We start from the raw sequence: 13,447 nt of genomic DNA on the forward strand, positions 1-13,447 counted from the left end.
GGAGCTATTCCTGCCCCCAGCCACATTCGGGTCCCTGAGGTTAGCCATCCCCTTTAATCTGGCCACCACACCACCTGCTGGCCACCGGCCAATGGCTACAACTCTCTAGCCTCAGGCCTAACCTTCTGCCTCCGTCCTAGCTGCGACTACTTACCCACTAACCTTCCTTAAAAGTATTTAACCTTATTCCCTCTTTTCATTCAGGGAGGGTGGGGGCTTCCAAGGTAAAATGGTGCCTTCCTTTCTAGCCCATCCCCCATTACAGGACAGCCCCCACTTCCCTGGCCAATCAGGTTATTCCTACTTTTCCCTGCTGTACACCACCAACTCTTTTTCCTGGGCTTTCCTTTCTTTGTCATGGCCCCCTCCCCTCGACCCGTTGTGCGCTCTCTATGCCAACCCCCCAACCACCTTTTACAAACTCCACACCTTTTTGTTGGGTTGAAAATGCCGCAGCCAGTTTATTAACAAACCATGAAAAACCTTGTCATCATTAACAATAACATAATTTACCATAACATGCTAACATCATCGAATAACTGTACAACTTGTTAACATAATAACACTAAGCCACTGAAGGCTGCAATTTAGTGGGAGCTATTCCTGCCCCCAGCCACATTCGGGTCCCTGAGGTTAGCCATGCCCTTTAATCTGGCCACCACACCACCCGCTGGCCACCGGCCAATGGCCACAACTCCCTAGCCTCAGGCCTAACCTTCTGCCACGGGCATTCTGGCATAATAACCTTATGCCTGACACGCCCACCCACCCTGACGCTGCAAGGCCCTTTCAATCCCATCTGCTAGGTCCAGGTTGAATATGTCCAAACCTACCTCCGACAGGTGTATCCCATCCCGCTGGTAGTACCCCAGTAACCTGCTTTCCAGCTCCTTATGCCTGGTAACCACTCCCCCAAAGTGCCGGACATATGCGCCCATCAGCTTATTCACCTTCCTTTTGCTCCTCTCCATTGCCTCCGGGTTCCTCACCCCTATCCACCTCAGCCTGCTCACCATTTCTACTATAGTAACGCCCGAAAACTGAGATTGTAAACTGTCAATGTCATTTTTCATCTTCCTCACTAGTTCCTTCTGTGCCATGGCTCCCATGTCATTCCCTGCTGCATGTAGCAGGAGTATATCCGGAGGAGGTTCAATTGCAGCTGTCTCCTTCACTTTGTCAACTAAACATGGCCACCGTAAACCTCGAAAACCACACCATATTACCTTTACTTGACCCCCTGGAAAACCCAGCTGCTCACCAGATCGCCTAGCTGCAGTTCTCAGGCTAGCCCAGTGGATGTAAGAATGTCCCACCAGCCAGGCTACCTTTCCTTGACCTTCAAAGAAATTGAAGACTATCACCTGAAATTATGTAATAGATCTCTCCCCCCCCCCCCTGTGTCCCCTATGCATATAAGTTGTTCACAATAGAGATGGTCGGATGTAGGTCTGGAACCGCCTAGATTCCCATCATCCTATCTTGCATATGGTCCTCTCCACTAGCCCGCTCTCGCCGCCTCCGTCGCCGCCATCTTCCCCAGTTCCACCTCCTTTCCAATCTTGATTCTTGCTATGTCAGGGTTCTTATCCACTGATTTTAAGTTCTTGTGTATCTCCCTCCCTTCACGTGCCTGGAAAGGGATCCTAAAACCCGATCTGAACCCCTCTGCCAGGAAGTCTGCCTCCTCCCGTTTACCTTATTGATTTAGCCATGGTTGCATCGCGCCTAACTTCACTAGGGTTCTCCCCTTTGGTAGCCTCCGTGCCTCTTGCTCCCCCTTATCCTTTCTTAAAGCACCTGCTATATGGGTGGGTCCCATTACATCCTGAGCACTTGTGCTTGTACTTGCATGATGTGCCCCACTTACAGTGTCCCTCATTTTGCCAGCAACCTCCTTCTTTAAGTGGGCGCCCAGGGGGCCCGCAAAGGAAACATAGGAGTTTAACCTCGCTGCGTCAGCCACCCCACCTGTCAGCTCCTCCTTCTCTTTCTCTCCCACCGGACCCCCCGTGTCGCTGCCCCCTTGTCCTGTTCCCCCGCCTCCCCTTTTTTGCTGCCGCCTGTTTCCGCGGTGGTCCCTGGGCTTCCCGCTACCCCTTCCTGGACCTCCGGTCCCCCATACTTTTGATATCCTCCTGTGTCCTCCCTGTGCGCTTACGCTCCTGTTCCCCCGCCTCCCCTTTTTTGCTGCCGCCTGTTTCCGCGGTGGTCCCTGGGCTTCCCGCTACCCCTTCCTGGACCTCCGGTCCCCCATACTTTTGATATCCTCCTGTGTCCTCCCTGTGCGCTTACGCTCCTGGCCTCCTGGCTCCGCCCCCCGGCCGTTCGTGACATCATCGCGCTTGCACTCCGCTCCTCCGTGTTCTGCCCTGGGCCCCCATGCCGCCTAGGCCCTCTGACTGGGACCTGCCTGTGTCCTGAGTGCGGCCCTGCTGCATCGTTTGCCAGGCTCCTCTCTGCCTCTGCGCTGTCCCGCCATTGCTCTCCTCACTGGTGCCACTTGCTGTCGCAGCTGGCGACGGACTCCTGCGTCTCCTCCTTCCATGCGGCAAGCCCGGGCTGAGGCGCTCTGGTGGCCTGGTCCTCCTCGTGGTTCTCTGGGGTTCACTCTGCCGGTTCCCTTCCCCGGGTTGGACTGTCGCCGCTCCTGCCCGGCATCCTGACAGCATGGACAGCAGTTCCTTCCGGAAGTTTTCTCCATCTTGTCCTGCCATTGCCTGTTGAATCCCGGCCAGCAGCTCCTTTGCTTTCATCTTCTCCGGCTTCCAAGGTAAAAATGGTGCCTTCCTTTCTAGCCCATCCCCCGTTACAGGACAGCCCCCACTTCCCTGGCCAATCAGGTTATTCCTACTTTTCCCTGCCGTACACCACCAACTCTTTTTCCCTGGCTTTCCTTACTTTGTCATGGCCCCCTCCCCTCGACCCGTTCCTTGCTCAGTACTGGGGCCCCTTTACTTCATCTGTATCCCTCTTTCGGAATTTGTTTCACATCTATAGAGATGCAATCTCAGCATTCAGTCACTAGATGAATCCATGCTGGCTAGCTTTATTGCATTACCAGATAGGCAAAGGGGGACAGTGGCCTATCTATCTATCTATGTATGAATCTATCTATGCATAAATCTATCTATCTATTAATCATCTATCTATCTATCTATGAACCTATGTATAAATCTATCTATTAATCATCTATCTATCTATCTATGAATCTATCTATCTATCATCTATCTATCTATCTATCTATGAATCTATCTTTCTATCGCTCTATCTATCAATCTATCTATCATCTATTTATGTATGAATCTATCTATGTATGAATCTATCTATCTATCTTTCTTTCTGTCTATCTATGTATGAATCCATCTATCTATGAATCTATCTATGTATAAATCTATCTATTAATCGTCTCTATCTATCTATCTATCAATCATCTATCTATGAATCTATCTATCTATCTATCATCTATCTATCTATGAATCTGTCTATGAATCTATCTATCTATCTATCTATGAATCTATGTATAAATCTATCTATCTATCTATGAATCAATCTATCTTTGTATAAATCTATATATTAATCATCTATCTATCTATCTATTTATGTATGGATGAATCTATCTATCTATATAAAAAATGCTGATTACTCTATTTTAAGCAAATAATTACAATTTTAATAATGATTTCCCTTTTCTCTATAATAATAAAACAGTGTCTTGTACATGATCCTATCGAATAATCAATTATTGGTGGTAAAACATAATATTATTATTATTGGTGGCAAAAAATTCTATTGTTTTTATTCAATGTTTAAAATAAACTTTAGTAGACTTAATGAATGGAGATCAAAATTATGGAAAGATCCCTTATTCGGGAAAACCCCAGGCTCCAAGGATTCTGGTACAGGCACCATATTTGTTCTGTAGTTAAGGTATGGTACTGATTTTGGTCAAATATTAATCATGAAGGTAGAAAAATAACAAACAGCTAAAGAAAATTATTGTCTCCCTTTTATTATTTGTGTAGTTTTTCTCTACACAAGCATTTAGAAAACAAAAAGTGCGGAGAATAAATTAATGAAAATCACTTTTGTATGGAAAAAGTATGTAATTATAAAATATATTAATATTCCCTGGTCTGTTATAAGTTAAAAATATATTTGCCATAAATCCATAATAATATAGTAACAACAATAAGAAACTGCTATAAAAATATGCACGTCATACAGTGTATGTGTGTGTGTATATTTTTTTTTCATCACAGAGAGTCTGGATCCATCCCCCCCACCAAAAAAAAATGCAGCTCTTGGTGCACCAAAGGCAGATAGGTTGTGTGTTGATTCCCATTCTTAACTCCCTCTCATAAGTGGAAAATGCCAGGCAGGGTGAGAGAAACTAAGCCGAGAAAAGCGATCCCCTAACATTCACATGTCTGCAAATGAATTCCCCAGCAACTTCTGCATCTTATACTCCCTCCCTTCCCTCTCCCAGAGTCCTTTGCGTTCTCAGCATGACGTCAGAACAGCTCTGACACTGCACAGAGTACCACGGCTGCTGATGCGAGTGTCTCTCTGCTTGGGCATCTGCACCTGGATCGGGATATAAAAGCCTGGCAGGATGGGGGCACCTGAACACTGGAGCTGCGACCTCAGCCTCCTCCTTTCCCTCATAGTGATAGTGTCTGCGGTGTCTGCAGCTGATCCTTTTGACTCCCAATTGGGAGACATCACATCCTGCAGCAAGCAGTGTCAGCTTATCTTCCAGCAGCAGAGCTCAGCCCAAGTAAGTGTATGTGGCCAGCCTGCCAGCACTTAGGTGCCCAAACCGCTCCCTACAATGGCTACAGTACTTACATCTGCGCTTGGGTGGCTGCTGTAGGTCATACTCTGGGGAGTCATTTCTGGTTATATTAAAATCATAAAATCTGTGTGTGTCATGGCACCATCTGCAAGGTGTCAGATTATATGTAACCAGCCACACAGCTTCCCCTTCGCTCCATATTATTGTTTTAGCCGTACATCGTATGATTAGACATCAGAGATACAGACCCTCCTACCTTGTGAGTAACTAAGAGCTGTGCCACTGCCAGTGCGGTATGTAAAGTTACACATCATGTCGTGTATGTCAGGGGAGCCATTGTCCCATAGTCTTTAGCTAGCTAATGGCTCCATCTCTTCCATTCCACATTACTTCATCTGTATGCCTCTTTCTGCCTCCCTCCTTTATTCTTGTGGCACGTTTCAGAATTTGTTTCACATCTATAGAGATGCAATCTCAGCATTCAGTCACTAGATGCATCCATGCTGGCTAGCTTTATTGCATTACCACATAGGCAAAGGGGGACAGTGGCCTATCTATCTATATATCTATGAATCTGTCTATCTATGAATCTATCTATCTGTCTTTCTATCTATGAATCTATCTATGAATCAATCTATCATCTATCTATGTATGAATCTATATATCATCTATCTATCTATCTATCTATCTATCTATCATCTATCTATGAATCTATCTATCTATGAATCTATCTATCTATGTATGAATATATCTATCTATCTATCTATCTATGAATCTATCTATCTGTCTATCTATCTATGAATCAATCTATCTATCTATCATCTATCTATGTATGAATCTATCTATCATCTATCTATGTATGAATCTATCTATCATCTATCTATCTATCATCTATCTATGTATGAATCTATCTATCTATCTATCTATCTATCTATCTATCTATGAATCTATCTATCTGTCTATCTATCTATGAATCAATCTATCTATCTATCATCTATCTATGTATGAATCTATCTATCATCTATCTATGTATGAATCTATCTATCATCTATCTATCTATCATCTATCTATGTATGAATCTATCTATCATCTATCTATCTATCTATCATCTATCTATGAATCTATCTATCTATGAATCTATCTATCTATGTATGAATATATCTATCTATCTATCTATCTATCTATGAATCTATCTATCTATGAATCTATCTATCTATCTAAAATAACAAACGGCTAAAGAAAAAATGAGTAAATAAATTTGACATTATTGTCTCCCTTTTATTATTTGTGTAGTTTGCCTGCACACAAGCATTTAGAAAACAAAAAGTGTGGTGAATAAATGAATGAAAAATCACTTTTCCTTAGAAAATGTATACATTTATAAAATATATTAATATTCCCTGGTCTGTTGTGAGTGCTATAAAAATATACACAAGTCAAATAGTGTATGTGTGTGTGTGTATATATATATATATATATTTTTTTTTTTTTTTTTCATCCCAGAGAGTCTGGATCCATCCCATTATTATATATCCAATTGTTTATCTGGCACCTTGTGCATTAACTTAATGGCACCTGGCACATAAACTTAATTGAATTGAGATGAGTGCTGGCACCCTGGGACTTTATATATATATATATATATATATTTAAGGGCTACCAGTATTTTATTTTATTCATATTTTTACAGCAGGGGGTACATGTGATACAAATTACATCGCTAAGCTCTATTTATAAGGATGTAATTTGAAGGATATTTGTGGCTGTTGTATATTATATAAAATTCTAGATACCATATTTTAGGTGGCTTAGGTAGAAGATTCAGTGCTTGGTTGTTTGTGTGTATTTGCCAGTTTTTATTCTGGTAACAACTGAATGGGTTGCTTATGTTTTGTTAATAGGAGCTGCTAAATGACATAACTACTTTAGGGTCACTTGATCCTAAACATGGAGAAATATTTCACATTCTTTCTCAGAATTTTTTTACTGTACAGGTATGGGACCCAATATCCAGAATGCTCGAGACCTGGGGTTTTCCAGATAAGGGGTCTTTCCGTAATTTGGATCTCCTACCTTAAGTCTGCTAAAAAAATTATTTAAACATTAATAAAAACCCAATAGGATTGTTTTGGCTCCAATAAGGATTAATTATATCTTAGTTGAGATCAAGTACAAGGTACTGTTTTATTATCACAGAGAAAAAGGAAACCATTTTTAAAAATGTGAATTATTTGATTAAAATGGAGTCTATGGGGGATGGCTTCTCCTTAATTGAGAAATTTCTGGAAAATGGATTTCCAGATAAGGGGTCCGATACCTGTACTGGATTGTCTGTTTTGCTATTCCCCAAGTGCCGGCTTCCTATTTAGTCCTTATTTCCTTGTCTTGAGGAAGCACTGTCCAAACTAGTGGAAAGCATTTACTAGTTGGAGAAAATTCTGCAGGTGCTGGAGACATATGGACAGTTAAAAGTTCTGAATATTTCTGGAAGCCATTGTTGCCACCTATTAGCTTCTGAACTGCAAGCCGCTGTCTACTACCACTCCTCCTGCATGTCTGATAATGGATCCCTGGATTCTACTTCCTTTACTCCACAGTGGTGAACCTCAAGCTAGCAGGATACTTCATCTTATAATGCCTTATCCAGTTTGTACTTTAGCCCTCTCATTTTGCTTCTGACCATGCAAAAGTGAGTTTCAACTTTGCCAAACTTCTGGGATTCTCAGCAGCATTACATTTCCTAGCTACAGATCACAAACCTTTATCAACCAAAATAATTTCTGAGACCACTGGGGAAATGTCCATAACAGTGGTAGTTTTGCATAAAGAAACACTATTATTCCTGTTAATTCTCTGCAATTGACACCAAAAGTTTTGGGATTACCCTGTTTCCATCACTAAAACCCGGATATAGTCTGGTATCTTGGTCAGATTTTACTTTGGCTCCAACATTGTCTGATTGCTCCATTGACTTTTTGCCTCAGAGTAACTGTTACTGATTTCCAAACCTTGCCTAGACCCCATGCCCTATGCGCTCCGCCGCCTGCTCCTGTGCCACCATTCCACCAGTTTCAGTGCCAGCATTTCAGCCTGTTCCAGTGATGGCATTCCTGTCTTTTCCAGTGCCAGTCCCCCAACATGTTTCAGTGATGACTTCTCTCAGTGTCTTCTGGACTAAGCAGCCTGACAGCAATATGCTGCTTATGAAAAACCAGGCATCAAGGTTTCTAAAACTTCCCTGGTTGGATTAATGCAGAACACCCTAATACAGTTTTAGGATGGTTAACTCCAATGTCCACTCTTAATACTTGTTATATCTGTTTATGTAAATATTGACTGGGCATGCCTTTATCTGCATATTATATGATAAAACTTGAGATTACAGTGAGATGTAATTTATTGCATTACTATTCATGGAGGAATTAAAAGAAGGCTTATTGAAAAGGCAAAGTATTGATGGCCAACAGCAAATATTCTAAATTAGAGGAGTATTAAATCATGCTCTAGAAGTAAAAGAATGAACATAATGCTACCACTTAATAGAGCTTCTCCAGCAGAATCCTGCATTGAAATCTGTTTTTCAAAAACGCAAACAGATTTTTTTTTATATTTCATTTTGAATTTTCACATGGGGCTAGACATATTCTTCATTTCTCAGGGTGCCACAGCCATGTGACCTGTGCACTGATAAACTTCAGTCAAATTTTACTGCTAAACTGCAAGTTGGAGTGATATCACCCCCCTCCCAGCAGCCGAACAGCAGAAAAATGTGAAGGCAGCAAGATAGCAGCTCCCAGTAGATATCAGAATAACACTCAATAGTAAAAAAATCAGAGTCTGGCTTTGGACTCCTCCAGTTACATGTGAATAGGAGAAACAATAGGTTATTTGAAAGCAGTTCTAATGCATAGCACAGTGTTATTTAGAAATAGAAAGTAAACCATAAAAATCATGACTAAATCCCTGTAAACTAAAAGCTGTCTCTTGGCAGTGTCTCCATGTGTATAAAACTGAAAAACACCATGTTGTATTTCTTATCTGTCTTTTTGCACAAATTGTTATTACTCCTTATTACTGTGGTTAAAAGAGGAATCAATAATATAGTAATTATAAATTGGCACTGTAATTAATTATTTGAGTAACTACATATTAGCATAGTACATTTGAGTCCAAACAAATTCTTCCTTTAGTAAGGGTGTGTTACAGTGACAGTGTCAGTAGCTGACTTAGCTGACTGGTCTACAAATATTGTTTAAGTACATGCTTTGGGGGTTCTACTCTCTGAAGGACATTTTTGTCTACTAGGTAAGCTTGCCAACCCAGTCACACTGTGTTCTTGATGGGTATAAAGGGAATATATCACAAGGAAACAAGTGTTTCTCAATCCACAAATACATTGAATTAGTTAGCTATCTATTTATTGGATAGAAGAAAGTTACAAAGTTACATATTACCAGCCTACTCTGGGTTGCAGAACAAGCTCAAGTGCATTGAACTATAAACCCATAGAGACCTTTTAGACCTTCAGAGGCAGAAAGAAAAAGCCTTCTATACAGTACAAATGAAGGAGGTGGTATGGTTATGACAGAAGGCAAGCTTGATGCTCTAAGCATGATGTAGTTGATGCCAGTATATAAGCAGCCCATTTTGCTTATTTATTTATTTGAGGTAATGTACACAAAAGCCATTTGTGCTGTACTGCTGCTTAGCTTGTTTATGCACTATGTGTCAGGTCTGACTTGGGATAAAACATACATTATGCCTCATTTATTATAGCTTATACTCAAGTGCTAAAGCAAAAGATGCTCAAATGTGCTCCCCTTAGTGCTCATTTATAGAGCACTAGCATTGCTACACTTTGCACCTTGCACTAAACTAAAAATCTGGCGCAAGGTGCAGAGTACAATGCTGTCAGGGCCAAGGCTTATGACCAAGCCAAGTGTCAGGGAAACGCCACTCACAGACGCGCCTGACAGCGGGACGGGGAACAAGGGGGTTACACTCAGTCACCTTTCACACAGGTTAGACTAACATCAAGCACCTCCAAACAAACCACCGCCCCAAATACACTATTCACTGCCACCATCTATCATTAACAGGCGATAGAAACCTAATTACACAAATGTATCACACACAAACTTTCTTACTGCAGTTAGGGTTAGTTCTCACTAATTTAACAGCACACTAGCAGCCACAGGGTTAAAATTACAGTCAAACCCACCCCCCTGCTAGCAGCCCACTAGTTAATTAGCATCTACACAGAATCTGCCCTCTGCCCAATACACATACACACAACCAAGCAGTTGATACACCTAGGCCTTAGCAGTCATACGAGGTACATGGGAATCGATATAGAGCCTAAGGACAGAACTTATTAAATTTTATATTTAATATTACAAGGGTAAACAGTGCATTAAACAGATGTTACAAAAGAGACATATACATGCAAAACAGTTAATAAAATAAACGGGGATAAAAACACAGAGAAAACTCTAAGTACATTACTGAGTGATCTGTTGTGTCCTCTGAGGCAAGAGTTGGAAAATCTTGAGCCCATCACCCAACATATTGGGACCTCAGAATGAGCTAAAGCATACCTGGGCATGCGTGTTTTTATCCCCCGCTGGGCCCCTCCCTCATTACCTTATTCATGAGGAGGGAGTGCCCAGGGGCTTGTCACATGACCTCCCCCTGTAGAGAGCTGCACGTTTAATGCCAGTTTCTTTTCATATGATATTGGTACTTGCCAGTACCCAATATTAATATGAAAGTATGGGATTGTTTAACCTATATGTGGGCGATCAAAATGATACCAAACATGAGGGGTGTCTCATCTCCCAGTCCCCCCGAACCCATCCCACCTAACTGGTGGGTATAGGTCGCCCCTGTTTGGTATCATTGGGGAGCCTGGGGCCTGCTCATAAATCCTATGTGATTTATGAGGATGTGAACCTTAAAGCAGCTGAGATATGGATCCATTTCTATAATCCATATTTTCTGATAGCTGCTCCCCCCTGCTGTTCTAGGTCCACAACTGACTTATTTGATCACAGATCAAAGAAACCAGCTTCCTGCTTCCACGGGCTGGCCCCGCATTATCTGATGAAGTTGTTTATGTTGTCACCTTCCACAGTCCCTGGGTGCGTCTTTAGGGGGTATTTGTGAATTACCCCCTACTGGGAAGGGTTTCCCTCAAACGTGGATTCCAACCAGACTTTTCTAAGTTGAAAATTTCAAATCTATGTGGAGCCTTACTGCTCCAACATGACACCAAGCCATATGACCTGCCATAAACAGATGGGAGTACTGGATAGACTACTAGCTCATATAAAGAGCTAGTATATATATATATATATATATATATATATACACACACACATATATATATATATATATATATATATATATATATATATGTTACGGTGCAGCGACTTACAAAAAAACAAAATTTATTTCATGATCAACCTTTCGACCCTTACATGGGTCTTTTTCAAGAACCTTGATAAAGACCCCTCCATGTGAGGATCGAAACGTTAATTGTGAAATAAATTGTGCTTTGTAAGCTCATGTAGTGCAACAGCTTTTTTGTATATAGTAATAATTTCTGTTAGCACCAGGGTATGTATCATATGAATGTGTGCATTAAGATTATATATATGTGTGTGTTGGAGGCAAGTGTTGATATTTAAGGCCTACTATCCTCAAGTGTTGTTTTATGTCTGAGGAAACATGCAGAATGCACATGTACTTTAGATGGGACAAATCATGTTAATTTTTAAAGTGTCAGTGTTCTTAGTAGCGATAAACCATGGCACTACAAATTGTGGAAAGACCCATCATCCAGAAACCTCCAGGTCCCAACCATTCTAGATAATAGATCTTATGACATCAAAAATGTGATGTAAAAATAAGGCTAGCTTTTGGAGGTCACCATCACTTGATATTTTTGGTGCCTTTCTGAATATCTATGAGTGAGTAGAAGGGGCGTAGCTAAAATTAAGCTGCAAGATTAAATGGATGCCAGGGCTTGACTGAAGGGTATGCATCTAAGGTACTTGCCTAGGGCACAAAAGAGGAGGGACATACATACCTCTGCTGCCTTCATTAACTACTGCCCTTCAAAAAAGAGGGCATAACTGGGTAGAGAGGTGGTGAGTGGGGGTGGGGAGAGAAGAGGTGCCTGGTAAGCAAGCAGGGAGTGGTGGGGTGGAGTGATGATGGCCAGGGGATAGCTTTAGGTGTTGTCCTTAGCTTCTGGACGGCTCTGATGAGCACAATGCTTGCAGGAGAATTCTTTTCTGACTGTTTTCCAACTATAAAAAAGTTAGCTTTTCTATACATGGAATTGTTAGTTTTGTTTTAAAAATCTCTTTTTTAAATACTGTACTTTAATGGGAAAAAGTAAAACTAAATAATTAAGATAATATCACGGAGAGTTGTGGTTTACATTGAGATAATTAACTACCAAAAAGAGATTTATAAATGTAGATTGTTTTGTTGGCATGACCTACACTGTCAAGTACAATGGGTTTATTCATTCTGTCTCTGTCCACAGGATGCTGTCATTGCTGCCTGTTCTAGGGGCTGCAGGCTGTTCTCCATCTGTCGCTTTGTGGATGTCACTGCTGAACTCAACACCACCAGAGCTGAATGCGAGTCAGGTATTATTCATGCTTTATGTATGTTTTATCTGCATCTTTTATGTAGGAGATGCACCAAATCCATGCTTTATGTATTCAGCTTTATACAGTAGTGACATGATATTAATGGGGTAATGTACTGTAATATAGTTTTTATGTCTTAAGTTTAGTTTAGTAGGATAAAGTCTAGTATCCCATAGCGACCGTTCAGATGTTTGTTTTCACACAGCTGACCAGTAAATGCTACTTCCTGATTAGTTGCTATGGGTCATTAGATGAGTAGAAAATGTAATGTAAGATTCTGTGTGTTTCTAATACCGTAAGTATGGTTTGAGGCAGTCATGTAGTTAAAAAAATGTCCCCCTGAAGCTATGCACAATAATGTCAAAGGTGCTTTTTGTAGACGACAAACCATTGTTTGAAAATGAGATAAAATAAAGAAATGATCTGTCTTAATTGCCTATTAAAATATAAGGGTACATTTACAAAGTGCAGTATGCAGTTATGGAGGCAAGTTGCCATGTTTTTTCACATAGTGCAGCATTTTTTACACATTTCCAATGTCATTGTGTCCATGTGCAGATTTGAGCCCCATCCTGTTGCAACTGATGTGTTCCATATTTACAAACAACACATCTGCATCTGGATTTTTTGCTTGACATGAAGTGCAGCTAAACCCACTGATAGAAATGCTTTCAGTGTGCAACTGTTGAGAAGCTAATTTTAGGGGTCATTGCAAATTATAAAGCAGGCTGGCCTGTCATATAAACTGATGTTACAGGGCTGATTATTACATTCGGATGCTAATTGCACTGGTTTTAGAGATGTTATATGAATCTGAATTACTAATCAGCCTTGTAACTTTAAATCTATATTACAAACTGTGCTCAAAGAAACAATAGATGCAGTGTTAAAATGTGAATATTAATCAATTCTATTCTCTCCCCCTCTCTTAGTTAAATTCTATATAAAGGATTTCCTCAGTAATAAATTTGGCATATACTGTAAA

General features: G+C 40.9%; 1 protein-coding gene across 1 annotated transcript in view; it reads left to right on the forward strand.

The window, feature by feature from the left end:
* Window positions 1-4,557: 4,557 nt before the first annotated feature.
* tmem59l (transmembrane protein 59 like) overlaps window positions 4,558-13,447 on the forward strand; it is a 29,903-nt gene continuing 21,013 nt past the window's right edge. The window contains 2 exon segments of the mRNA NM_001128001.1: window positions 4,558-4,780; window positions 12,354-12,459. Of these exon segments, the coding sequence (NP_001121473.1) occupies window positions 4,616-4,780; window positions 12,354-12,459 (271 nt within the window). The 5' untranslated portion in view covers window positions 4,558-4,615.

Source organism: Xenopus tropicalis, chromosome 1 (genome assembly GCF_000004195.4).
Source record: "Xenopus tropicalis strain Nigerian chromosome 1, UCB_Xtro_10.0, whole genome shotgun sequence".
Lineage (NCBI taxonomy): Eukaryota > Metazoa > Chordata > Amphibia > Anura > Pipidae > Xenopus > Xenopus tropicalis.